This window comes from Pleurodeles waltl, chromosome 8, assembly GCF_031143425.1.
Source record: "Pleurodeles waltl isolate 20211129_DDA chromosome 8, aPleWal1.hap1.20221129, whole genome shotgun sequence".
NCBI classification, from domain to species: Eukaryota; Metazoa; Chordata; class Amphibia; order Caudata; family Salamandridae; genus Pleurodeles; species Pleurodeles waltl.
The window spans coordinates 599,015,232-599,041,460 of NC_090447.1; the positions used below are offsets into that span (position 1 = coordinate 599,015,232).

At 44.0% G+C, this 26,229-nt stretch overlaps 1 protein-coding gene across 1 annotated transcript in view; it reads left to right on the forward strand.

Moving 5' to 3' along the window:
- The first annotated feature begins 9,048 nt into the window (after positions 1-9,048).
- The window catches only part of ATP4B (ATPase H+/K+ transporting subunit beta), a 124,110-nt gene continuing 106,929 nt past the window's right edge, over positions 9,049-26,229 (forward strand). Inside the window, exon 1 of the mRNA XM_069203492.1 lies at positions 9,049-9,196. Coding sequence (XP_069059593.1) covers positions 9,085-9,196 — 112 coding nt within the window. The 5' untranslated portion in view covers positions 9,049-9,084. The remainder of the gene's footprint in view (positions 9,197-26,229) is intronic.

Consider the following 26,229-nt stretch of genomic DNA (forward strand, 5'->3'; position numbering starts at 1 on the left):
GGTTTACCCTTTCTGGCCGCGGCTGAACCGCTGCGGTCAGAATGCCCTGCGGGGCACCGCCGGCCTGTCGGCGGTGCTCCCGCCGACCCTGGCCCCGGCGGTCTTAGACCGCCGGGGTCAGAATGACCCCCAAGGTGTCTCCTTCAAAATTGCAGTTCTGTCAGAAGAAAGTGAAATATTTGGGTCATCAAATAGAGAAAGGGTCACGGAGAATAATGAAGGAAAGAATAACAAGTGTACTTCAAATGAGTCCACCAAAGACGAGGAGGGAGGTGAGGAAGTTTTTGGGGATGGTGAGCTACTGTCGCCAATGGATTCCCAACTTCTCAACTCTAGCAAAACCTTTACTGAAACTGACCCAGAAGGATGCATTGGATGAAATTGAGCTGAAAGGAGATGAGATGGATGCTTTTATTGAATTGAAAGAATGCATGTGCAGGGCTCCAGCTTTAGGTATGCCTGATTACACAAAGCCTTTCACATTGTTTTGTCATGAACGTGATGCATGTTCCTTGTCTGTCTTGACCCAAGCCCATGGTGGCATAAACAGACCAGTAGCGTATTTTTCAGCTACTTTGGATCCGGTCGCAGCAGCACTGCCAGGGTGTTTGCGCGCCGTAGCAGCAGTTGGTATCAGCCTCACTCAGAGTGAAGGAATAGTGATGGGACACCCATTAACAGTCATGGTCCCTCACTCAGTCGAGATACTTTTGACACGTTCCCGAACACAGCACATGACTGGTGCTAGACTCACAAGGTACGAAACAATAATTCTGGGATCACCTAATGTGCAGCTGAAAAGGTGCACTACGTTGAATCCAGCAACCTTGTTTCCCAGTGAAAATGCTGAAATTGAGAACGCTGAAGACATCGAGCACGACTGTCTTCAGGTGACTGAATTTTGCACCAAACCAAAGCCTGATATCAAAGATACCAAATTAGAAGAAAATGATCAAATCATTTTTGTTGATGGTTCATGTTTAAGAGATGCACTGGGTGTATTGAAAGCAGGGTATGCTGTATGTACTGTAACAGGTGTTCTGGAAGCCTCTTGGCTTCAAGGGGTTTACTCTGCACAAGTAGCAGAATTGGTAGCTCTTACTAGAGCATGCCAACTTTCTGCACTAATGAAAGTTACCATTTACACTGACGCCCAATACGGGTTTGGAATAGTGCATGATTTTGGACAATTGTGGTCACAGAGAGGCTTCATGACCTCTTCAGGATCACCAGTGAAAAATGGTGAAAGAATAAGAGAATTATTACATGCCATTCAGTTACCAGGGGAAGTAGCAGTGGTGAAGTGCAGTGCACACTCGAAGGGACAGGACTATGTTTGCCTAGGAAATGGATATGCGGATCAAGTCGCAAGGTTTTGCGCATTGAACTGTATATTGCTCAGGGATGAATGGAATTTGATAAGTGAACCAGAACTTGAACAAAGCGAAATATTTGCTCTAAAAGTTATAGATACAATGGATGAATTGAAATCCCTACAGAATGGTGTCAGTGAGGATGAAAAACTCTTGTGGACTAAATCACAATGTGTAAAGAGACTAGATGAATTATGGGTTTCAAGTGAAGGGAAATTCGTTCTTCCAAATAGCCTTTTGACACAGATAGCCAGATTTTACCATGGACAAGCTCATCTTGGGAGGGATGCCATGATTAGGTTATTTAAAACTGATTGGTTTAACCCCAAATTCCGTCAAGTTGCTGAAGCAGTTTGCCACCGTTGCATCATTTGCCAACAGATGAACGCAGGGAAGGGAACAGTAGTAAATTTGAGCCACATTGGAAGAGCAGGGGGTCCATTCAGCAGGATGCAAATGGACTTCATTGAGATGCCTGTGCAAGGAGGCTTGAAGTATGTGTTGGTGATTGTGTGCATTTTTAGTCACTGGATTGAAGCATACCCTACACACAGAAACGACAGTCTCACAGTTGCAAAACTACTCTTGAGAGAGTTAATACCACGTTTCGGATTCCCGATCTCTTTAGAATCAGATAGGGGAAGTCACTTTAATAATGAAGTGATAAAATTGCTTTGTGCAGCACTGAACATTGAGCAAAAGCTGCATTGTAGCTACCGCCCTGAAGCATCAGGTCTAGTGGAGCAAATGAATGGCACATTGAAATCGAGAATGGCGAAAATATGTGCATCGACAAATTTGAAATGGCCTGACGCATTGCCTTTGGTACTAATGTCAATGAGAAACACCCCTGACAGAAAGACTGGATTGTCCCCACACGAGATTCTCATGGGCAGACCTATGAGACTTCCAGCAGTTCCTGCAAATGCGCTTTTGAATATTACAGATGATATGGTGTTAGACTACTGCAAAGGTCTAGCTGATGTGGTTCGATCTTTCTCTCACCAGGTGGAGGCAACCACCTTGCCACCGATCCAAGGTCCAGGACACACCCTGAAAGCAGGTGACTGGGTCGTGATAAAGAAGCACGTGAGGAAGTCGTGTTTGGAACCCCGTTGGAAAGGACCTTTCCAAGTGATTTTGACGACTACCACCGCTGTGAAGTGTGCGGGAGTTCCCAACTGGATTCACGCCAGTCACACAAAGAGGGTGTTGTGTCCCACAGATGAGGAAGTTGAAGCGCTGAAACTGCCAGTACCTGATAACAAAGTGCCGAGCGCTGAGGCAGAGCAAAACAGAGCTAGAAGCGAACAGGCAGAAATAGAGGAGGGAGAAATATTCTCTAAGGACGAAACAACCGATTCACTTGGGGAAGACCAAGGAGGAGCCTCAGACAGCGACGAAGCAGCTGAAGGTAACAAAGAGCCTGAAGCAGCTGAAAGTGACAAAGAGCCTGAAGAAAGTAACGGTGACAAAGGGCTCGAAAGAGGTGAAGAAGCAGGAGAGCCTGATCAGAGGAGGGCTTTCCCAGAAGCAGACGATACAGAAAAGGAAAAGGAAAACCTGATTGACTCCCCAGAAGGAGGGGACAAGGCAGAACAGAACAAAACTGTTCAAACTTCTTCAGAAGAGATCGCAGGTCCATCAAGTGGACACAGTGCAAAGAGAAGACCGAGCATATCACCAGTAAAACTAAGAACTAGAGAAACGTTGAACGACAGTGAAGGGCCAAGAGTGAAAGAGAAAAGAAAGGAAGTGTCTGTCGTGGTACCAACATCAAGTGAAGAAAAGGACTTGGCCAAAGAGGAAAGTACCAGTGAGACAGAATCAAAGAGAGATGCAAAACTGAAAAGAAAAAGGATACCGAGCAGGAGGTATTCCGGTCCGGAGTGGGCATACGTAGCCAATAACGATTGGTCAGACGAATTCGTATCCCTCAGCCTTGAGAACGAAGAGGCAGAACTTCATTTTGGAAATAAAAACTTTATGGACTCTGTTGATTGAAACCATTGATCACTTGATTGATTTTCTTTTACCGGCTAAGACATTGCTAACTTGACATTGCTAACCTGATTGACTTTTCAACCGGCTAAGACATTGCTAACTTGATTGACTTTGAAACCGATTTTGAGACAACGTTGCTAACCGATAAGAGACTAAGCTGCTAAAGAAACTGTGTGAACATTGAACTCGTTCAGCTTTGTAAATACCTGCAACTTAGAAAAAAAAAAAAAAAAAACTGCAAATACGCTTTGATAAAGTGTCTTCAGCTTTCTGATTCTATACAGATCATGACTAGCTTCACTACACAGGGGCGTAAAATGAAGTGTTGTAAATACATGTGTATAGGCTTACTGATCGCATGCGTACTAATAATTGTAGCAATAGTTCTTGGAATGCATGGTAAAGGCGAGAGTGAGACGAATGATGCTTCTACTTCTAAACCTATTATCGTTACTGAACTAACAGCTCTGAAGAGACTCGAGCAAGACGAGAGACACTTGCATGATAAGAAGGAACTTTCATCTAACGTTTTCTATCGCTTACTGAGTGAGTATGTTGAGACCATGGATGCGAAAGATTGTTATGTGTGTACACAAATACCTACCTCAGTAGTGGAGGGGGTAACGTATCACAGCATGCCTCTTACGTATGGAATTACATGTAGTATAGTAGCTTCCAGATTTTATGCTCAAAAGGACATTCATTATTTCTATACTAACTACGATGTTACATTTGCATATGTCCCCATAATAGGGCACCTAAGTAAGATAGCTAGAGATTGGTCTGCCAAATTAATGAGGGAATTTTTCGAACCAATGTCCCCTTTCCACACAGCTCACGCACATAGGGAGAACCTTACATGCTTGCTTTCACCAATAGAAATAGAATTTTTAGACCGCACTGACGACAGAAAGAATGAAATGAAGGAGAAATTAGAGAAGGAGTTGCACGAAAGGACGTCTGTAGATAATTATGCTTTTGCCGCAATAAAGACACAAGGGAAAATATCCTTAGATACATTGCATGTGGGAAGATTTTGTATACATAGATTTCCATCATATTATGACACAGTTTTTGTGGGAACGAGTGAATGTAAACACACATACGCATTTCAACAAAAGTGGACGTTCATGCTGAATGGACAAGACCCAGTTATTCCTGGAGTATATTATATTTGTGGACTCAACGCCTATTATCGTCTACCTAAAGGATGGTATGGGAGGTGTTATTTGGGAATATTGTTCCCAAAGGTTTACCAGTTAGATGACTTAAAGAAATTTCCAAGGCTGTCTGAATCACATTATGTTCAGAAAAGGGAGACAGCTGCTGGTGTGGTAGGAGATATATTTGGAGCTATGATTCCTTCAGTAGGAGTCATATTGAATTCAATCAAAATACGAAAGTTGTCTACTACTGTGGATAACATGTTGACAAAGTTTTCGGGAGCTATAATCCTGATGGATGCTGAACTCGCTGCAGAAAGAGCTATGACTCTTCAAAATCGGCTTGCCTTAGACATTCTTTTAGCAAAGGATGGCGGCGTTTGCAAAATGCTTGGCACGCGTCACTGTTGTACCTATATACCCGACAACAGTGGAAAAATTAGAACAATGCTTACAAATTTAACTAGAGAAAGTGTAGATTTAAAGGAATTGAAAGAACCCGGAGTTTGGGAGAAAATTGGAAAAGGATTTGCTTCTGTGGGAAATTGGCTCAGCAAAGTTTGGAACGGATTGTTACTAAAAATAGTAAAGGGAATATTAATAATATTAATTTGTCTATTAGGTTCTTGGGGAATATGGAAAGCTTTCAAAATGTTAAAAGCAAGGAACAAAAGAAAAAGAGAAGAGAAAATAGAGAACAAAATGGTGGAAATTTATAAGGAGAAGTCAAAAGGGACTAAAAGAAAAAGGGAATTGACTGAAGTGCCAAATTACTATACAGAATTTTAATGGAATAAAATTTGTGGGTAGATTTGATGTGATGACATAATTAGTCATCAGAGGAGGGATTGATGACGCAGAAAAAGAGGGTTCGACATATATTCATGTATACTGTGTAACCGACATATATATTGAAGTGTGATTTTAAGTAAAAGAAATAATGTACAAGGGAAATTGTGCCCTCGGGGCAGTTCGCCATCATTATAAACGAGCTTTATTAATCATGAAGTATTAAAAATGTATTAATCCGTCATAATCGCAAATGTATGCTATGATTTCTTGTTTGAAAACTGTTTTGCTTAGCTTAAATTTAGTACAGGCTTTGGCCTAGTTGCTTGGTTTCAAATTCTAACTGCGTGATTCTTTTCTTCCTTGAATTAATTAAATATATTCTTGCTTGAAGTTGTATTTTTCTAGTAGAAACTGGCTGGTACACTTATCTCCAAGGTTTCGTGCTAGGCCGGTTACATCCCCTTTGATACAAGGTCAGTCTCTGCAGGTGCGGACAATGAAGGTACAGATAGTAAAATAATTGGCAAACCATGATACAATTTGTGTTCCAAGGCGCCAAGGACAGTGTATGCATAAATGGGCGCTAGTAAAAGACAATTTTTGATTGGACAATTTGAAGCCAACCTATACACCCTCCAATGGAAGACCCTACAGAATTTGGAATGTTTCTTACTTAAACCCACCGGACAAAGAGAAGTCAGCCATTTTCCTCGATGCCAGTTTGAAGCCTGATGCCAGACTCCATTTTGGACGACACCCTGATGCCCTTTTCTCTATCTGAGAGAAGGAGACTTTAAGAATTCTCACCCTAGAGACTTTAACTTTGATTTGCCCTGCCTTGCCCATGCAGTAACTTTGCCCTATTCTCCTTGCCGTTGCAAGGAAGCTTGCCCTTAACTTTGCCCCTTTGAAATTTACCCCATGCTGATCAACCGGTACCTGAAGGACGAAGACTTTTCTTGAATGCTGATTGTATTTGGTAAATATGAAAGGATAAATGTATTATGCATTGTGTTTTTTTTTTCTTTTAGGTACCAACTGCTATTTTGATAGGATCCTAGCTAGAACTTTTCCAAATTTGTGTTGACTAAATTCGTTTTGCATGAAGTCCCACATGCCAATGCTAATTAGAGGTTAGTCGAGGTATTCATTCAATGTATCATGAAGAATTGAAATCTTGTTATGCTGACCGAATGTATGCAATTAGTCAAATACAGTTAGTCACATTGGTGATTTGCATTGCTATAACAGAGTGTATCATTATTCAGATTGTATGTAGATTGCGTTTCTTCCGCCGTTATGGACAGCTAGTAATGTTCATATACATATATCAATTGGTTTTGAGACACATATATATCGTGCTAGCTTTGTTAATATAGGGAAATAAATTCACTAACTTTTAATAAACTGGTGTGGTTATTCATGACTGAAAGGTCATGGTGCGCCGAAATACCAACTGTTATTGATTTCTGATGTGTTATATTGATCTATTAAGTGAGTGCTGATAACCGATTACAACAGTTATTGATTATTGATCTGAGTGACTCGACTATTGAGGATGAGGAGAGCCCGACTCGGTTAAAAGATTCACCGACCTCCAACGTGTCCAGGTACAGGTAATTTATAAGGGCTGGACGCGTTATCACTTGTTATGTCCCTATAGCTCATGAATGTACGCCAGTCAGTTAGCGGTTGGAGTCACTCTGGTAGTTCTGAGTTCAAGACGCAGGTCCACTCTTCCTTCCTCATGTATTAGGGCAGTCCTATTGCAGCAGGAAAGCAGGACATTCTTTCCAGCAGCTGGGCAGTCCTTCTGAGGTCCAGAAATAATCTGAAGAGTTAGTCTCAGGGTCCAATATTTATACCTGTGCTAGCTTTGAAGTGGGAGAAACGTCTAGACTCACCCCACATCTGGTTCCTTAATTTCATTTCCTTTCCTTCCCCTTACCTATCTTCAAAGGGTCTGTGGTGACAATAGACAACAGTACAGTCCATTGTCAGTGTTTTGGGGGTGCCTTTGCAGTGAAAGTCTGGTAAGTGCTAGCTCCACCCCTCTCATCTACTGAGGATGGCCCAACGTCCCAACACCCAGCCCCCCATTTGTGATACTGTTTGGAAGGAATACCCAAGGCCAACCGCCAACTACACCTAATCATGTGACCTAGGATACATGCTGCAGGCACCAAATGGTAAGAACAAAAAAGGCCAACTTTCTAAAAGTGACATTTTCAAAAATGTGACTTAAAATCTGACTTTACCATTAAAGAGGATTTAAAATTACAATTCTTTAGACACTAAACTTGATATTCCTACCTACTCCAATCAAAAGTTACCACTTATCAAATATAATAAGGTAATCCAGTGTTATCCTGTAGGAGAGGTAGACCTTGCAGTAGTGAAAAACAAGTTTAAGACTTTTTCAATACCAGGACATGCAAAACTTAAAGGGTCACGTTCAACATTTTAACTACATTGCACCTTTCTCTATGGGCTTGTTAGGGACTACCATAGGGATGACTTATATGTATTAAAAAGGAAGGTTCAGGCCTAGCAAAAGGTATTTTTTGCTATGTCTAAATGGGAGTTTAAAACTCAATGGCAGGCCTAAGGCAAGTTTAAAGGGCTGTTTAAGCACGTGGCATGATGATTCTTGCAGGCCCAATAGCAGCATTTCATTTACAGTCCCTGGGTACACGCAGTACCACATGACTAGGGTCTTATAAATAAGTAAATTAAATGTATCAATTGGGAGTTTGCAATTTCTCCATGTTTAGAGAAGAGAGCACAAGCACTTAAGAACTGACTAGCAGTGGTAAAGTGGACAGAGTCCTTAAAGCCAACAAAAACGGGTTCAGAAAGGCTTATGGCTAAGGTTTTGGGATGACCCTGCATCAAGGGCCAAATCCAACAGACCCCCAGCTTCAGTTATGAAATAGACGGTGTCAAACGGTGAATGGGACCTGTTCTACTATGGTTCACTGGCACCGTTTAGGTAGTGCTAGTGTAGCGCCTAGAATCGTTGACCAAAAGAGAAACCATCGAAGGCTCCCAATTACTTTAAATAGGGCTTAATGAGGTTTTCTGTATTACATAGCATTTTAGAGTGCGCCAGTTCGCTACTGAAGATATCTGTTTATGAAAAGCACTATATTACAATATCAAACGGTCCTAATAATTTACACAGAAATGAACACGTTAAGAGAAGAAAGTCTATCCTATGGGGCTTGACGACGAGGTGGCATCTTCAGATTTCTGGAGGAAATTACAAGATTATTATCACCCAACTGGGTTTATAGTATCCTAGGCCCTACTGTAGATTATAGGTTTGCCGTACCAGCCGGGAAAGGTTACCATATTCAAAGAAACTGGGAAGCAGCCCTTCTGTCTATTATCGAACAAGATAAGTTATCAGGTGCAAGTTTTCAAGAAGTAGCTCGGACAGAGAACATGCGTAATAATGGAGCTTTGCTGAGGTATAAGAAAGAGAGGGGAAGGGCGTGCAGTTTCAACCTTCCCTTTGTTGCTGAGTTGAGTGTGGGGCATTTTCAGCAATGTTTATACAGCACGATAGCTTTAGCCTACCAGATTAAAAAGTTGACGTTAGTTGGTTGGTTTCAGTGCCAGTGAATACAACCTACTTGACCTTGAAATCCACTATATAAGCACGACAAAGGTAGCTGCTGTCTCCTTTGTGGCTCAGTTGATTGTTTCTTTTTTGTCGTGTCCGAACTGCTCTACAACACCAGGACAAAATGGCGACTTTTAACGAAAAGAAGACATGTAGCCAGAGGATGGAAAACTTCGGCCGCTTTGTCTGGAATCCTGACACTGGAGAACTTTTGGGAAGAACCTTAATTAAATGGGGTATGTTAGGGTGCATATCCGGTGTGCAGTTCTTGCAGGATTTGTTACCTGTAATTGCTTTCATGAAAGCCATCCGAATGAACGTATACTTGTCACAGGCAATTTTGAAAAATGTGTGAAGGAGAAGTTTTAATGAAGGGATCGTGTCGCTCAAATACTTTTGAAGTTAGCTTACACTCTTTGCCAGAGGTGAATTGTGCATGGTAATTTATCACGTGTAGCATTGTGAATAAAAAAAGGCATTTGTCTGAAGTGTGGGGTACCAAGGCGGAGTTACTGGGAAGGCTTAATTCGTAGGTCTGACTGAAAGATGGTTGCTATATTTTAGAGTGGTATGGTCCTGGTTCTTTAAGAGCATAGTGATATAAGTTATTGAAAAAATGGTGAAACATTTCAACTAACACTTTGGTGTGGAGCTAGCTAACCAGATGTACCAATTTCTCTCTTTGATTGCATCACTATTTCTAAGATACCCAGGCATAATGGATATTTTAGTAATGCAAATAATGTGTGTCGTGCGTTGTATTTACCACCTCGTTTCTAAGAGCATATATATTTGCTTTATGTTTGTATAGTCTTTCCGGTGTTTGAACTGAGTGAATTGAAAGGTATTAAATGATGGTTGGGTTGGATCTAATGTAAAGTCCGAGTCCGTACTTGAATACTGATTACTGTACTGACCACTGCAATGCGAGGGTCAGAAAGGGCAAGCGAAGCAGGATTCTGCTGAAATGTTTCTCTTGGCTGAAGGTGCCTTTGTGTGAATTGAATCGAAAGATCAAATGCATATGGCAGTCAAGGTCGACCAGATTTTTGGGAACTTAATTATAGTTGACTGGGTTGTTAAATAGGGTGGATGGTGTTTGGCTGTGGGTAGAAAAGTTGAGTTTGCGCATGGCCATTGGAGGACTTTTGTTTAAAGGATAATATAGCAATACAGAGATATTGAAGAGCAGAGGTGAGTCTCTAGAATCTTGACTGCATTAAACTTTACTATGGCTGCCTTAGATATGAGGCCCCAAATGTAATCTGCTTTTCTCTGTCCCTCAGAAGGGACCTAAGCTATTTCAGTGTGCCCATGTGGTACAGTGAGGTCTTTTGAAGTATTCTTTATTTGTCAGTGTATTGTCCAACACCCTGATCAGAACTATTTGGGTCCTGCATAGAGTTTTTGGGAATTACTAGCGTTACGAAAGATTCACTTTTTTGTTTGTATTAATAGAAGATTTTATTGAAGGATAGCAGAGGCTGCCATTGAATATAGGTATTGGTGTTAATGTTAGAAAAAGGAGAAATGCAATGCTCAAGAAGTCTTTGTCCATAAAGGCAAAATTAGGGTCACTGAAGACCTGGGAGGATAAGACGAGATAAGTAAAAACTTTTGCTTTTCAGGGAGGAATAAGAAAATGGTGATATGTGAAGTCAAGGGTGACTCGGTGGTCATGGTTTGAGTTTAAGTCGATTGAGGTTGAATGGTAATGTCGTTTTGAGTGCAGTGCTATAATTCTTTAAAGATGTTGCTAGGGTCAGGAGATACCATATGCCTGGGGTGTATCATGGTCATTACACAGTTATGACCCAGGGAAGCCCAAATAGTTCAGAAGAGTCCATATGCTGTTTTAAAGTATCTTGTATACTTATGAGGTTTGTGTTATTAAGAAGAAGGGGTTGTAGTATTCAGTGTTGGCTTTCTTTGTGTCATAACATCTGGGCTGGCCTCAGAGCTGTGCCAACGAGGATTCGCGCTTGCTGCAGCACTATTTGTAGCAGAATAGGTCTTCTGGTTTGAATGAGGAAGAGTAGTGCACTTCAGCAGTGATACGAAGGCATTTTCCATGGTCGGCAGGTCACTAAGAAAAGTGGTGAGGTTGTGACAAAATGAGCTAGAGTATCCTGTTATAAAAGTGTGTATTTACCAGAGATTTCAAATTCGTGGAGAAGAATTTATGTGTGTATGAGATGCAAGGGTGGCCGCCCCAGTTGGGTGGAAAGAATGTCTCAAGATTTTGAGATTCAGCTGAAGTGGTCGGCACAAGGCATTAGACTTAAGTCAAACAGTATAAGATTACTGCCTCTGTGGAGCTCAAGGTCTAAACTGCGTTCTTTGAAATGGAAGGCACAGAGAAGAGACACAGATTGTGAGCCAAAGGTCACAACATTTGAAAGTAGAGGAGTTAAGCATTTCATCTCGAAGATAAAGTCTTGAGTACCAAAGCTTGGTTTATGTAGTGGACACAGGTTAATAGAAGGCCGACAAACATGGTGAGAAGTGAGCAGTACGCTTCAAGCAGATGATTGCAAACATGCTTTAATGCATGAAGAAAGGGGCAGGTAAAATTTACACCCCATATTTTTTCTATATGTATTGTTGGAGTTCCATGTGGTTGCACTGATGATGGTGGAGCAATTCTGTGAATGCCACTTAATTTGACATCGCCCTGTGTGTTAAGGTGACCTTCGAGTGTTGTGAAGGGTGGGTCGGCAGTGTGCCTTACATTCGCCTTGAGGAAAAAGATTATCAAGATTGAAGGTCAGAGATCTAGTTGCGCATGTAGAAGCCCTGAAGAAAAGCAGAACCGTAGTTTGGACACGTCTGTGATCAGAAACACATTTTTAGATTTGGTCGCGACAGAGTTTGGATGTAGTTTGTGTGTGCCTATTTAGTGGGAGGGCAGCGTTTGTGAAGAAACGTATGTGTTGACTAGTTACCCCCAGCCTTTTGAAGGTGGTAACCGTCATGGGTTTCCTTGATGTCATATGGTAATAATGCATTTCGGGAACATGGTAATACCATATTACTAGAATTAGGCCAAAAATGTATATATTCATAATCTGATTACATCACATTTAATCCATTTCCACAGAACATTAATTGAGTTCCTAAATCATTGGCTGATTTGTGTTGAGCTATCATCTTTTAGAAGTGCACAGATCTTGTTAGAGTGAGCTCTTAACAAAGAGTGAGTCAGTGAAGGACTGCTCTGCTTCTTGGGTACCCACTGAATACTACTGATGCTACTAGTTTTAGAGTCTACTACTAAGAATAATAATATCTATAATACAATACTAATAATTTGGTTTACACCACTTTTAATTTCTCACTTCGCCATTTCTAGAGCTTTGAACCTTTCCCGTTTTTGCAGATTCTTCAATACAGCGGGCGTGGTTGCGAACTGATGAAGAACATTTGGAACTTGTGATGGGTGTAAAGCTTTTACTTCTGCAAGGGCATCTTTGTGGATTACAGGGACTGGGCTGTCTTGAAGTCTGTAGGACCAGTAACACTTGCTGAATCTAAGGATGGGGTTAAACTATTTTGGGCGCATGCTTAAACAATGCCTCTTCTAGCTAGTGTACTACTCATTTAGTGTAATGGAAAAGGAGCTTTCAGTTTTAGGTGCTGAGTCGGGTAGTAATCAAACTTAATTTATTCAAATTCAGTGAGCATCATTGGTTCTGGCACTTTCTTGCAAAGTTTTTCTTTGTGATTTTCTTATAATCTATTTTGGTATTTTATTATTTTCGCATAGGTCTGCTGTGTTCTTCCAAGTTAGGCTTTCATGGTGGGAGCAAAGGTACATCCAAATCAACCTCTTTAGTATGACAGAGGACAGGGGCGCAACACAGGACCCTTCAGCCCCTGTGGTGCATGGTGCCATCGACCGTCCAGGGGGCACCCAACACTTCAAGGAGGGTCAATTCAGCTCAGGCCAAGAAATATCTGTGAGATCTGTGAGGGGCCCATCATCTCATTGTGCAGTGGGGCCCCATAATTTTGCGTTAGACAACTGATAGAGGACATGTAACAACATGAAGAGGAAAAAATGTGGTGATTGAATATCTCTTCCCCGGGGTAAGTTGAGCAATGGGGACAGAAGAATCTATTTTACAACTGGAAAGTGGTCTGTGATCATTTCCATGTTTTAGGAGAATCAGGGTGCCGGGATGGTAATGCTCTTTTCCCTATGAGTTATCTATGAGTTACCTCCTCTGTCATCCTCTCTTTTGGGGCCCCCTCTCTGGCTCTCTCGTGAGTTAGATAGGTCTTACATGATTTGTGGCCTCTTACCAAAGGAGGACTTAGACAGAATGCAAGTTGGTTTGTGTCTCCATATGATTTTGGGTGCCCTGGATTTGCAGGCAGTAAATAGGTCTTGATTTTCCTTCTCTCATTGTCCTCTTCGCCTGGTTGTCTGGGTGTACTACAGGATCCAGTATACTTCTAGACTCTGTTCCAGTATCCCCTTTTATAGCTGTCAGCCCTAAACCTTCCTCCTCAGCGCCGGCTTCATCCACTGTAAACAATGGGGTGGCTAAGCATTTTTAGGCTTCGCCTGCACAGAACTTGCGCTATGCTTGTGAAATCTATTGTATTCAATATAAAACTTAAAAGGGGCTTCCATCCTGCACATCCTGCCCCCTTGCTTTTTACTGGTTCCGGTGCTTGCCACTTACTTTTTCTCCATTTCTATTGAGTGCAGCATACTTTTTCCTGATCTTTCTCGTGTTGTTCCAGCTGTGCTTCTCCTATCAGTTTCCCATCGCAGCAGTACTGTTGGCATACACTTTTGGGGCACTTTAAAAAAAATATTTTGCCTGCACAGTGCTTGCGCTGTGCTTGTTTACCTATTCTCCCCCAGCACATCGCTCGCGCTGTGGTTGTCTACCTAACATTCTGGCTGCACGCATTTCAAGCGTGTTTGTTGGCTCTGTTTCTTTTTGTCCAACATCTTTACGCCCTTTACAGTAGTCAGACTCGCTCACTACATGCATATCATACGAGTCAGTGGCATACAGTCAAAGATGCCTCTCCTCCCTTGTCTTTCACTATATACACACCATGTGTGTCTTGTTAGAAATGGGGTCTTTGGCTGGCAGTCAGGTTACCCCCTGTCCAAGCAAGGACCCTCACACTAGTCAGGGTAAGTCACAGGCAATCCAAATGATCCTGTGCCCACCCTCTGGTAGCTTGGCACGGTGCAGTCAGGCTTAATTTAGAAGGCAATGTGTAAAGTATCTGTGCAATAAATCATACAATAACACCATAAAGCACCACAAAAATACACCACACAGTGTTTAGAAAAATATATAATATTTATCTGGATATTTGAAGGTCAAAACAATCAAAGATACAATAAGTAAATGTAGAGATATCACTGAAAAGTGATAGCAAGTGTCTTAAGTCTTTTAAAAGCAAACAAAGGTGGTCATTCTGACCCTGGCGGTCTTTGACCGCCAGGGCGGAGGACCGCGGGAGCACCGCCGACAGGCCGGCGGTGCTCCAATGGGGAATCCGACCGCGGCGGTAAAGCCGCGGTCGGACCGGCACCACTGGCGGGGTCCCGCCAGTGTACCGCCGCCCCATTGAATCCTCCGCGGCGGCGCAGCTTGCTGCACCGCCGCGGGGATTCCGACCCCCCCTACCGCCATCCAGATCCCGGCGGTCGGACTGCCGAGATCCGGATGGCGGTAGGGGGGGTCGCGGGGCCCCTGGGGGCCCCTGCAGTGCCCATGCCACTGGCATGGGCATTGCAGGGGCCCCCGTAAGAGGGCCCCTACATGTATTTCACTGTCTGCTGCGCAGACAGTGAAATACGCGACGGGTGCAACTGCACCCGTCGCACAGCTTCCACTCCGCCGGCTCGATTCCGAGCCGGCTTCATCGTGGAAGCCTCTTTCCCGCTGGGCTGGCTGGCGGTCTGAAGGCGACCGCCCGCCAGCCCAGCGGGAAAGTCAGAATTACCGCCGCGGTCTTTCGACCGCGGAACGGTAACCTGACGGCGGGACTTTGGCGGGCGGCCTCCGCCGCCCGCCAAGGTCAGAATGAGGGCCAAAGTCTCTTTCAAGCACAAAGTACCTGGTTCGCGTGAAAAATCTCCGCAAAGGGCCACAGAGGAGGAGAAGCGTGGAAACAAAGGGGTGTGAGTCGATTTCTCGGGCCGCACACGGTCAATGCGTCATTTAGTTTCCACGCTGGGGCGGCTGTGCGTCGATTTCCGGCGTTCGGTCGAGGATCCTCTTGGGCTGCAGGGTTTTCAAACGCCCGGGGGTCTGTGCGTGGAATCCTGGGCTTGTGACAAGCTCTGAGTCGTTCCGATGGGCGTTGCGGGGAAATTTCTCCCGCACGGCAGGTGCTGCGTCGATTTCCCCTCTGGAAGTCGGACTGCGTTGTCCCAGCTCGGCTGTGTGTCGATCCGGTGGGCCGTGTGTCAAAGTTCCGGTCGCACCGCAGGCGCCGCATCGACCTTTTCCTTGCGAAGTCGATCGGCGTCGTTCCGGTTCGGCGTGCAGTGAATTTCTCACCACGGGACAGGCTGTGCGTCATTTTTAGCAAGCTGTGCGTCTAATTTTCGCCACACAAGGAGTACAGTTGCAAGAGAGAAGTCTTTTTGGCCCTGAGACTTCAGGGAACAGGAGGCAAGCTCTATCCAAGCCCTTGGAGAGCACTTCCTCACCACAGCCAGGGAGCAGCAAGGCAGCATGGCAACAGCAAGGCAGCAGTCCTTCACAGAAAGCAGTCAGGTGAGTCCTTTGGGCAGCCAGGCAGTTCTTCTCGGCAGGATGCGGGTTCTAGTTACAAGTTTCTTCTCCAGGAAGTGTCTGAGGTGGTAGGGCAGAGGCCCTGATTTTATACCCAAATGTGCCTTTGAAGTGGGGGAGACTTCAAAGAGTGGCTTGGAAGTGCACCAGGTCCCCTTTCAGTACAATCCTGTCTGCCAGGGTCCCAGTAGGGGGTGTGGCAGTCCTTTGTGTGAGAGCAGGCCCTCCACCCTCCCAGCCCAGGAAGAGCCATTCAAAATGCAGATGTATGCAAGTGAGGCTGAGTATCCTATGTTTGGGGTGTGTCTGAGTGAATGCACAAGGAGCTGTCAACTAACCCCAGCCAGACGTGGATTATAAGGCACAGAAAGATTTAAGTGCAGAGAAATGCTCACTTTCTAAAAGTGGCATTTCTAAGATAGTAATATTAAATTCAGCTTCACCAGTCAGCAGGATTTTGTATTACCATTCTGGCCATACTAAATATGACCTTCCTACTCCTTTCAGATCAGCAGCTACCACTCCACAATGTATGAGGGCAGCCCCAATGTTAGCCTATGAAGGGAGCAGGCCTCACACTAGTGTAAAAACGAATTTAGGAGTTTTACACTACCAGGACATGTAAACTACACAGGCACATGTCCTGCCTTTTACCCACACAGCACCCTGCCCTAGGGGTTACCTAGGGCACACCTTAGGGGTGACTTATATATAGAAAAAGGGGAGTTTTAGGCTTGGCAAGTACTTTTAAATGCCAAGTCGAATTGGCAGGGAAACTGCACTCACAGGCCTTGCAATGGCAGGCCTGAGACAAGGTGAAGGGGCTACTTAAGTGGGTGGCACATTCAGTGCTGCAGGCCCACTAGTAGCATTTAATCTACAAGCCCTGGGCACATATAGTGCGTTCTACTATGGACTTATAAGTAAATTAAATAAAACAATTGCGTATGATCCAATGTTACCATGTTTAAAGGGAGAGAGCATATGCAGTTTAGCACTGGTTAGCAGTCGTAAAGTGCGCAGAGTCTAAAAACCAGCAAAAACAGTTTCCACAAGGTGGAGAGAGGCAGGCAAAAAATTAGGGGTGATCATCCTAAGGCTGTCAGGTCTAACATGTCTGATTTGACATCACGGTTCCGAGAACCGGCGGCTGGCCTGAGACACCCGAAAATAATTGCAGAAAGTACAGGGCCAATTAGAACCATCCAGACTCTATACTGTCACGAGTCCAATGCCTCCTGACTGGGCATTAACAGGACCTCACATAACGGGAAGGAAGCTAAGAGACCAATCACACAACAGTACCTACTGCACCTGTGCTAGGTTCAGTGTGGAGTAAACAAGTAAGTAAGCGATAAGTGTACGTATATGCCTGGCTTGTCATCTTTCTGTTATTGTGTCACATAGGACTCCAACCCAAAGATCCTTTACTGCCAATTGCTAACTACCGCGGAGCACTAATGCTGTGCTACATTCTTTGCCTTCTGCTTCTTTACTAAAGCTGCAAAGGGGGTGATTCTGGGCAAACCACTTCATCTCTCCTTGCCTGCTTGCTTTTGAAGCGTGCTTGTCATCTGCATGTATTTCACGGCGCCCGCTCCCGTATGTGCAGCCCCTCCCTTTCAGGTGCGTTTGTTTGTAGCCCTTATGACCTTCTGGTGTACATCAAGAACTCAGAGGAAAATCTCTCACTCAGCATCTGTGATATCCTCAGATTTGGTGGGTGTTAGGGCTCTAAAAATAATCAGGGACAATTCTATTGGCTCTCTCTGGGGGACACTCTGCGGGCAAAGCAAGCCCCACCGCGCAGCACGGCCTCAGAGTAAGCCTCAAGAGAAATCACTAGCAACCCTAATAAACAACCCATTTCTTTAATGCTGTTGTCCTTTGTGGTGGTTTCCTGCGACTCGGTATTGATACTTGACTTGCGTGTCAGGATCCCGATCCAGATTTGCTGTCACAAGCAGACGGACGTGCTTTACATTCTACCGACATCCCCTTCTCCCTAACTTGGCCCCTCATGATTCATTCTCGCAGGAACAGAGCACTCTGTCACCCCTCTGGGTGTTAATTTCGGCTGCGTGTGTGTTCAAAACAATTATGTGTTCATTTACTTATGTGAGACTACAGTTCCCAGAGTGTCCGGTTTATACAGAAAGGGCCGATTGATTGGCTATTCTGCCTTCACCACTTAATTCTTGCTTTATTTAAACACTGCTATCCCAAGTCAAAAAGGAAGATCTTCCTGGAGTCATTTTGAGGTCATCTGATGACTTCGCCTGGGCTATTCCTGTAATTATCCAGTCAAGTCATCCCAAACCATCCTGAAGTATGCCTATAGGGTGAAATATTTAAATGAGATGATTCCAGAGTCATCACAGTAACTACTTCAGGATAACCTTCTGATTACTTCCTTGGAAAATGTGTGATTATCTTTAACAACTACAGGATGACTCCATGACATCTAGGGGATGAGAGCAGATTACTTCATGATGACTCAATGACAACTGGGGGATGAGTGCAGATTACTTCATGATGACTCCATGACAACTAGGGGATGGGTGCAGATTAGTTCATGATGATTCCATGACAATTTGGGAATGGAGTTAGATTACTCCATAAGGACTTCATGATTATTTCAGGATTTGTTTATATCACTTCACAGTAACTTTATGACCACTTCTGGATGTCACTTTATTACTTAACTATAGAGCCACATGCGCTTCTGAATAGGTTATTCCGACATGATTCCATGATGGTTGCTTCACCGTCACTTTCTGTGATTGATAGGTCTCCCACCCATGGTAGTTCCTGTAGACTTCAATAGCATTGAACCGTACTATTAAGCAAAAAGAAGCCCACAATTAGTGTATATCAGACATCTGCCAGACACAATGTTCTGGTACTACTACAATTCTAGTAACTTACAGAAACTACTAACTATGATAACCGTAAATGTAAAAAATAAATTGGGAGTAACAAAAATCACATTTTCATACATCATTCCCAATTTAAAGGGATTCACAGCAGCTTTCATTGATGTATAGTATCATTATTTTTCTCTAAATTGAAACTATCATGTTAATTTCACAGATGTGTAGAGCAGCACTGAGGAGCTAAAGATGAGAGACTGTTGTTAAGTATTGTGAGAGGAATTCATATGAGTTCCGCATTGGGTAAGAGGGCAATATACTCAATGCAGTAGGGTGACAGCAGAGAGTTTTACTGTGAATGGCTTTGGTGTGTATGGGCATGCTCGTATATGGTGTTGTGTGTGTTAATGGTACAGTGTGAGCAGTGAGTGGGTGTGAGTGGCCAAGGGAAATTGTGGTATTTACAGTGGCTGTTTGACTACTATTGATGTTGAATAAATAACATCAATAGTAGTCAAAGAGTAGAGGGTGTCTCAAGTTGTATTCTAATTATCTCTTGGTAAGTGTTCATGAGAGTGTTTTATTAAGTTGTGCTGTGTGTAGCGCTGTATTGGGATTGCATGAATGGTAAGCATATGGCTTAAGTGGATTTAGGTGATTGAGTATTATCAGTGAGTGTGGGTGAAGGATTGGGGAGCTTTAATTTCTGACAGTGCTACACGTGTGGCAGTTAGTAAGGCATAAAGTGAGAAGTGTTCTAAATCACATTTGGCAAATGGTATAGTTCGTGTTGAGACTGAGCATGGGCTTTAAGTGTAAGTGGATGTTGAACTATTCTGCTATACGGTGTAAGAGGATATTCATGTGGAAAGTCTATGTAGATAGCAGAGGCTGACTGTGGAGAGGAGATACTAACATAGGAAGGGGAGGGGGTATGGGGCTGTAGGTGTCCCAGTGTCAAGGTAAGTAATTAGGTCAAGAGTTGAGTCCTGTTTGTGGATGGTAGAACAGTGCAGCATTGGACAGAAGAGTAAGGATATGGTGTTTGATATACGCTGGGCAGAGCAATTTTGGATAGTAGATGTAAAGAGTGCATGTAACGAGCCCAGGGCACAGTGGACGCTGAGTTGATATGGAGAGCTTCTGTGAAGAGCATGACTGAAGATCAGATCTGAAGTAGGGGGCAGCAGCTGGTCAGCAGTTCCAAGAGATAGAGAGTGATTTTTGGAAGCCATAGATGAGAAGAAGTGGAATGTCAATGGCTGTTTAGTGGAAATGGAAAGCTCATGTTGTGGGAAAAGAGTGGATGTAGAGGATGAATTTAAAGGCTAGAAAGTTCAGAAAGAGGGAACTTAAATGGTATTATTAGCAGTTGTAATGGGGAGAGAATGAAAATAGCTGGGAGTTGGTACGTAGAGTAGTTAGCAGATAAGGTGGTGCAGAGGTGGATGAAGTGCAATGAGAGAAGAGGTGGTGACTGGATTGGCTCGTCGAGAACAGATAAACAGCGTTCTGGGTGGATATGAAACTTGGAGAGCGGATGCAGAAGGCTTAGATCGAGGTGAACAACAGATACAGATGGTGGATCCAGTGGGTGAACAATATATATACACTAGCAGTACAAGTGCTGGGTAGAATATACATGTGGATGGTAGAGATCAAACATACAAACAAAAAATGAATGTGGGGAGCGCATGTACAGAGTGCAGCACGATGTGGAGGAGAGATATGTGGAGATACTTGGTGGAGAGTGGATGATCAGGTGTACCTGATGAAGAGTGGATGAGCAGGTGTGAAAGCTGATATACAGTGTGTAGTAAGGGAGTATGATGTGCTCCTGGGGTACATGAAGAGTAAAAGGGAAGCTGGAGGATGTGATTTTTACCTAACTCACAACATGTAAACATCTGTCAATAAACTGTACACATTCACCAGTTAGGGAAGCAAACTGTAGCACTTTTTTGGTAATTCTGAAGTGTGACAGAAACAAATATTTTAGTTGGATCAGAACAAATTAAGATACTACTTGGTGTTGCACAGAAATATTCCCTGAACTCGTTTTCCACACATTATTATCATTTTGTGTTCAATATAGTGTCATCTCTAAAACGGTATGCTTTTGCACATTTAGAGCCATATTTATACTTTTTTAGCGCTGCATTTGCGTCATTTTTTGAAGCAAAAACGGCGCAAACTTGCAAAATACAATTGTATTTTGTAAGTTTGCGCCAAAAAGCGGCGCAAATGCGGCGCTAAAAAAGTATAAATATGGGCCTTAGTGACCATTTCAATGGAAAATGTGCAGCCTGCAAATAACAATGTGCTGCCACACGATGGACTACTTCGATTTAAAAACAAAACAAAAAAAACACTTGTCTCATGTCCATTAAAGCTAAGTGGGTCTCATATGTTTGCTGTATTAAAAATTGGGTTGTGGTTCTAAAACGATGGGAAACCAATGTTGTAGAGTGGAGTGGCATACAATGGAGTAAAGTTGAGTGGCATAGAGGGTACAAAGTGCACTAGGAGGGTGGAGGAGCAACTGCGTATGGAGTGCTCAGTATGGATCACAAATGGGAGTGGGGGACGTGTATAAATGGTGGAAAGGAAAGGTGGACTGCAGCAGAAGGTGAAAAAGGCATGTGGAGGGAAGATGTGAAGCTTAGTGTAGGAGGCTGGCCTGGTTTGTAGTGGGTACCTAAGGTACTTACACCAGGTCCAGTTATCCCTTATTAGTGAAATGTAGACAGTGTTCTAGCAGCTTAGGCTGTCTAGAGGTAGCTGTAGCTGAGCAGCTTAGTCTGAACTAGGAGACATGCAAAGCTCCTGCAATACCAATATAGTTACACAGTACTTATACACAATAAAAGACAATACTCAGTGTTACCAAAAATAAAGGTACTTTATTTTAGCGACACAAGGCCAAAAATATCTTAGAGGCAATACTCCTTCTGGAGGTAAGTATTATACACAATACATACACTAGTAACTAAAATCAGGTGAGTAAACAGTCAGAATAGTGCAAACAGTAGAAAATACAATAGAATGCAATAGGCCTGGGGGCAACACAATCCATATACTAAGAAAGTGGAATGTGAATCACGAATTCCCCCTAGGCAAATGTAGAGGGGCACTGGGAGTGTAAGAAAAGGTAAGTGATGTACCCGACCCCAGAGCCCAGGAAAGTAGGAGTAAAGTACTGCAAGTTTCCTCAGGACACACTGAGTCATGATAAGAGATTTTGCAAGAACCAAGCAGGACTGTAATCAACAACGGGTGGATTCCTGGACCTGAAGACCGGTGAAGAGAGGAGACAAAGTCCAGATGTTGCAGAAGGTTCCAGGAACGACAAGAGCCCCAACCAACCTATCAGGAGGGGTCTCTGATGACACCTGCTGGCACTGGCCACTCAGGTCCCCAGAGTGTCCCAACACCTTGGAATCCAAGACGGCTAACACCCGGGAAACACTGGAGGAGCTCTGGTCACCACCCCTGGGATGGTGATGGACAGGGGAGTGGTCACTCCCCTTTCCTTTGTCCAGTTTCATGCCAGAGCAGGGATGGGGTCCCTGAACCGGTGTAGACTGGCTTATGCAAGGAGTGCACCATCTGTGCCCTTCAAAGCATTTCCAGAGGCTCTGGAAGGCTACACCTCTCAAACCTGTAACACCCATTTCCAGGGGGAGTGGGTATAACACCCTCCTCCCAAAGGAAATGCATTGTTCTGTCTTCCTGGGACTGAGCTGCTCAGTCCCCAGGAGCGCAGAAAGCTGTCTGTGAGGTGGCTGCAGCTGGGGCTGCAGTAGAAACCTCAGAGAGCTGGTTTGGCAGTAAAGGGTGTCCATGGTGGAGCCCTCAGGATGCATGGGATTGCCCCCCCAATACCAGATTTGCAATGGTGGGGGGGGGGGCAATTCCATGATCTTAGACACCTTACATGGCCATATTCAGAGTTACCGTTGTGAAGCTACATATATGTATTGACGTATCTGTAGTGCACGCGTGTAATGGTATCCCCGCACTCAGGGGGATTAGACCTAGACAGCGTGGGGACACCTTTGCTAGTGCAAGGGTGCCCTCACACTTGGTAACTTTGCACCTAGCCTTCAGTAAATGAAGGTTAGACATATAGGTTACTTATAAGTTACTTAAGTGCAGTGAAAAGGGCTGTGAAATAGTGTAAGCACTATTTCACTCAGGCTGCAGTGGCAGTCCTGAAGAAAGGTTTGTCTGAGCTCCTTATGGGTGGCAAAAGAAATGCTGCAGCCTATAAGGATCTCCTGGTACCCCAATTCCCTAGGTACCATATACTAGGGACTTATAAGGGGGGGGGTTCAGAGTGCCATTTAGAATTGGAACATGGGGTCACTAATCTATGGTGACTAATTTAGTAAGTAGAGAGAGCATAAGCACAGGAGTTCTGGTTAGAAGAACTTCAGTGACACAGTTAAGCATACTGACAACATACACATAGGCCACAAACTATGAGCACTGGGGTCCTGGCTAGCCGGATCCCAGTGAGACAGTAAAAACACATTGACAAACACTGACAAACAATCACAAACAGGCCAAAAGTGGGGGTAACCATGCTAGAAAGAAGCTACTTTCTCACACTTAGGCAATGGACAAATAAGGTTGAAAGAGGATGAAAAAGAGAACAGAATGGGGAGATTGATTGATCAACTCTAGAGAATAGATGTAGACCATGGAATGCCAAGGTAAAAAAAAAAAAAGAGAAGTGCAGATGTTGAGTTTCCACATAAATGTGATGACGTGGGTGGAGAATGGATGTAAAGTGGGTATGGACCACATATAGTCTTAGTTTAGAGTTCAAAGTGGAGAGAGATTAGGAAGTGTGGGTCTACTGGGTGAATAGCCTTTGGAAGGGGTGGAAAGCATCTGGGAAGTAGAACATATCTGGATGGAGTGAGCACATGTGCAGGTGGACAAGCAGATTTAAAGGGTAATGTTGAGGGTGGAGAGTGGCTGCATGCGGTGGACAGCACTTACGCTGTGTGCAAAGGGAAGAGAGCAAATGAAGGTCTGAGAAACAATAAGGGGGAAAGAGTGAACAAAGAGGGTGGCAAGGGTTTCTAGAGGGTGAAGGGCACATGTGCAGTATAGAGAGGATGCCTGATGTGGACAGCAATGTACACGGTAGAGATCAGATTTGGAGAGTGAAAGTGGCTGATAAAAGATTAGGAAGTGGATTAAGACGGAGTACAGGGCACATAATGCAGGTGGTGAGTAGAGACAGCAGGCACATGGTGGACAGGTGTCCAGCGGATGTACAGTTTGTAGCGCGGCCGCAGGGTCAGATTGGAAAGAAAATAGGGCCTGGCACTAAAATAAAAGTGGACCCATTAGTGAATCAGCCAGCTGAAAATTGTGGCCAAAGTGTAAAATCTGGGCAGTTATAGACATTTGTAAAGGTGCTTCTCAAGGTATGAGACCTGCATTTGTCTATGCTTGCTGCAGGAAATATTGTGGTACTAACAGGGAAAGCAAGAGGAAAAAGTGTCCCACGAAGACCACAAACAACTAAAAAACACTGCTCTGTATACTGACCTATCAGACCAGTTGTTGTTGGAAGCTGAGGCCAGTCCAACTCTGAGCAAACTTGAAAAAAGAAAGCATGTAAAGGACGAACACTAGCTGGAAAATTGAGGGTTAGGATGAAGAAAGCAAGCTGCACCGGGTCGAGAGTGGAAGGTGAAGAGTTGTAAAACGATGCATAAAAAGGGTGAAAAGAGTACTTATGGCTCGAGTCTGAGGTATATAGAACAAAAAGAAAAGAGAATGCTTCTTTATCGGACAGAATGGAAACACAAAAAAAAAGACCAAGGGCCAGATGTAGCAAAAATGCAATTTGCGACTTGCAAATTGCGAGTCCCTGCGACTCGCAATTTGCAAGTCGCAAATTGCTATGCAGTACGGTGTCTCAGACACCGACTGCAACTCGCAATGGGGTCGCAATGACCCACCTCATGAATATTCATGAGGTGGGTCGCAAATTGCGGCCCCATTGCCAGTATAGGCACTCGCTAACATGGAGGCCTGCTGACGTCAGCAGGCCTCCATGTTAGCGACCTGCTGTTCAATAAAGCAGGTTTTTTTTTTTTTAAGTGTAGCCCGTTTTCCCTAAGGGAAAACGAGCTGCACTACAAAAAAAAACGAAACCTTTAGTTTCGGATTTTTCAGGGCAGGGAGTGGTCCCTTGGACCACTCCCTGCCCTGAAAAAATAATATGGGGTCCAGTCACAAAGGGGAAGGGGTCCCATGGGGACCCCTTCCCGTTTGCGAGTGGGTTACCATCCACTTCAAGTGGATGGTAACTGCGACTCCATTTGCGACCGCGTACGCGGTCGCAAATGGAGTTGCATACCACTCCGACTCGCAAATAGGAAGGGAACACCCCTTCCTATTTGCAAGTCGCAAATGCATATTGCGAGTCGGTAACGACTCGCAATATGCATTTGTGAATAGCAAACCCACGTTTGCGAGTCGCAAACGGCGATTTTCGCCGTTTGCGACTCGCAAAAGGGTTGCTACATCTGGCCCCAAGAGAGGTATCCTCACCGCCACCTACTTGTAAAGTGTAAACCTGGTCTATCGCTCACCTTGGGGGTGGGGGTCCATTGCCGATCAGTACCATTAGCATCAGAGTGACTATGTTTCGTGGCCTATACTGGTGAGGGAGGCAACTGTTTTAAGTTCAGTTGCAGTGGGCTCTGTCTGAAGAAGACACCATGCTGCGGTTTGACAAGAGTCTCTGTGAGAACGGGGTTAGGCAGTGGAATCCTGAAAAAACAGTTGTGGGTGACAGCAGTTCAGCACAAAAATGTAAAATGCATTCCCACAGCGAATAGGCATCTTATAAACAGATAAAAGGGAGAGTTTAGAAGGGGATGTCGAACAGGGAGCCAAAGACAGATAGGGAAGATAAGAAACGAGCATAGAGAACAGGGAAAGAAAGATATTGCTGTGCAAGAAAGGAGCATGATGAAAATTAAAAGTGGAAAGGGAAGGGAGTCGAAAAAACCTACCCTTAAAGGAATGCGTGAAGGGGAGAGAAAGTAAAGTTAATGGAAAAGACAGAAAGGTAGTAGTAGTTTGTGAGGGGAAAGTGGAGCGAAAGCATACGGAGGGCAGAGCAATAAAGAGTGGATAATAGGGAAGGAGCGTCAGAAAATGGGAAGGAAGAAAAGTACATGGTGAGGGAGAGCGAGAAAGTGTATGCCTCTACTGTATAATTTACATATATAGCTATAAAATATATAAAGTTGAGAGATGACAGGCGCAGACACACAATAGTGATTCTTCCACCGTGACATGATTTTCTTTCATCAACAATATTTGTTCTCCTGGCACAAAAGGCATGCCTGATAAGAGCTACTATAGTATCAATAATGCATTCGGGATTTAGTTTAAAGGTGGGAATCAGGGTCTGACACTCCAAAGTGTCCCAGTATGTTTTCTTTACTTTCGGTTTTATATAGCAGCTAACTTAATCCAAAGGTACTGCAGTGCTGTATGGAGAGAAACACCGGCTGTGGATCAGAGCGGAGACTCCAACCCGGGTCCCAAGTTCCAAGGCCAGCAGCTCTGACCGAAACGCCA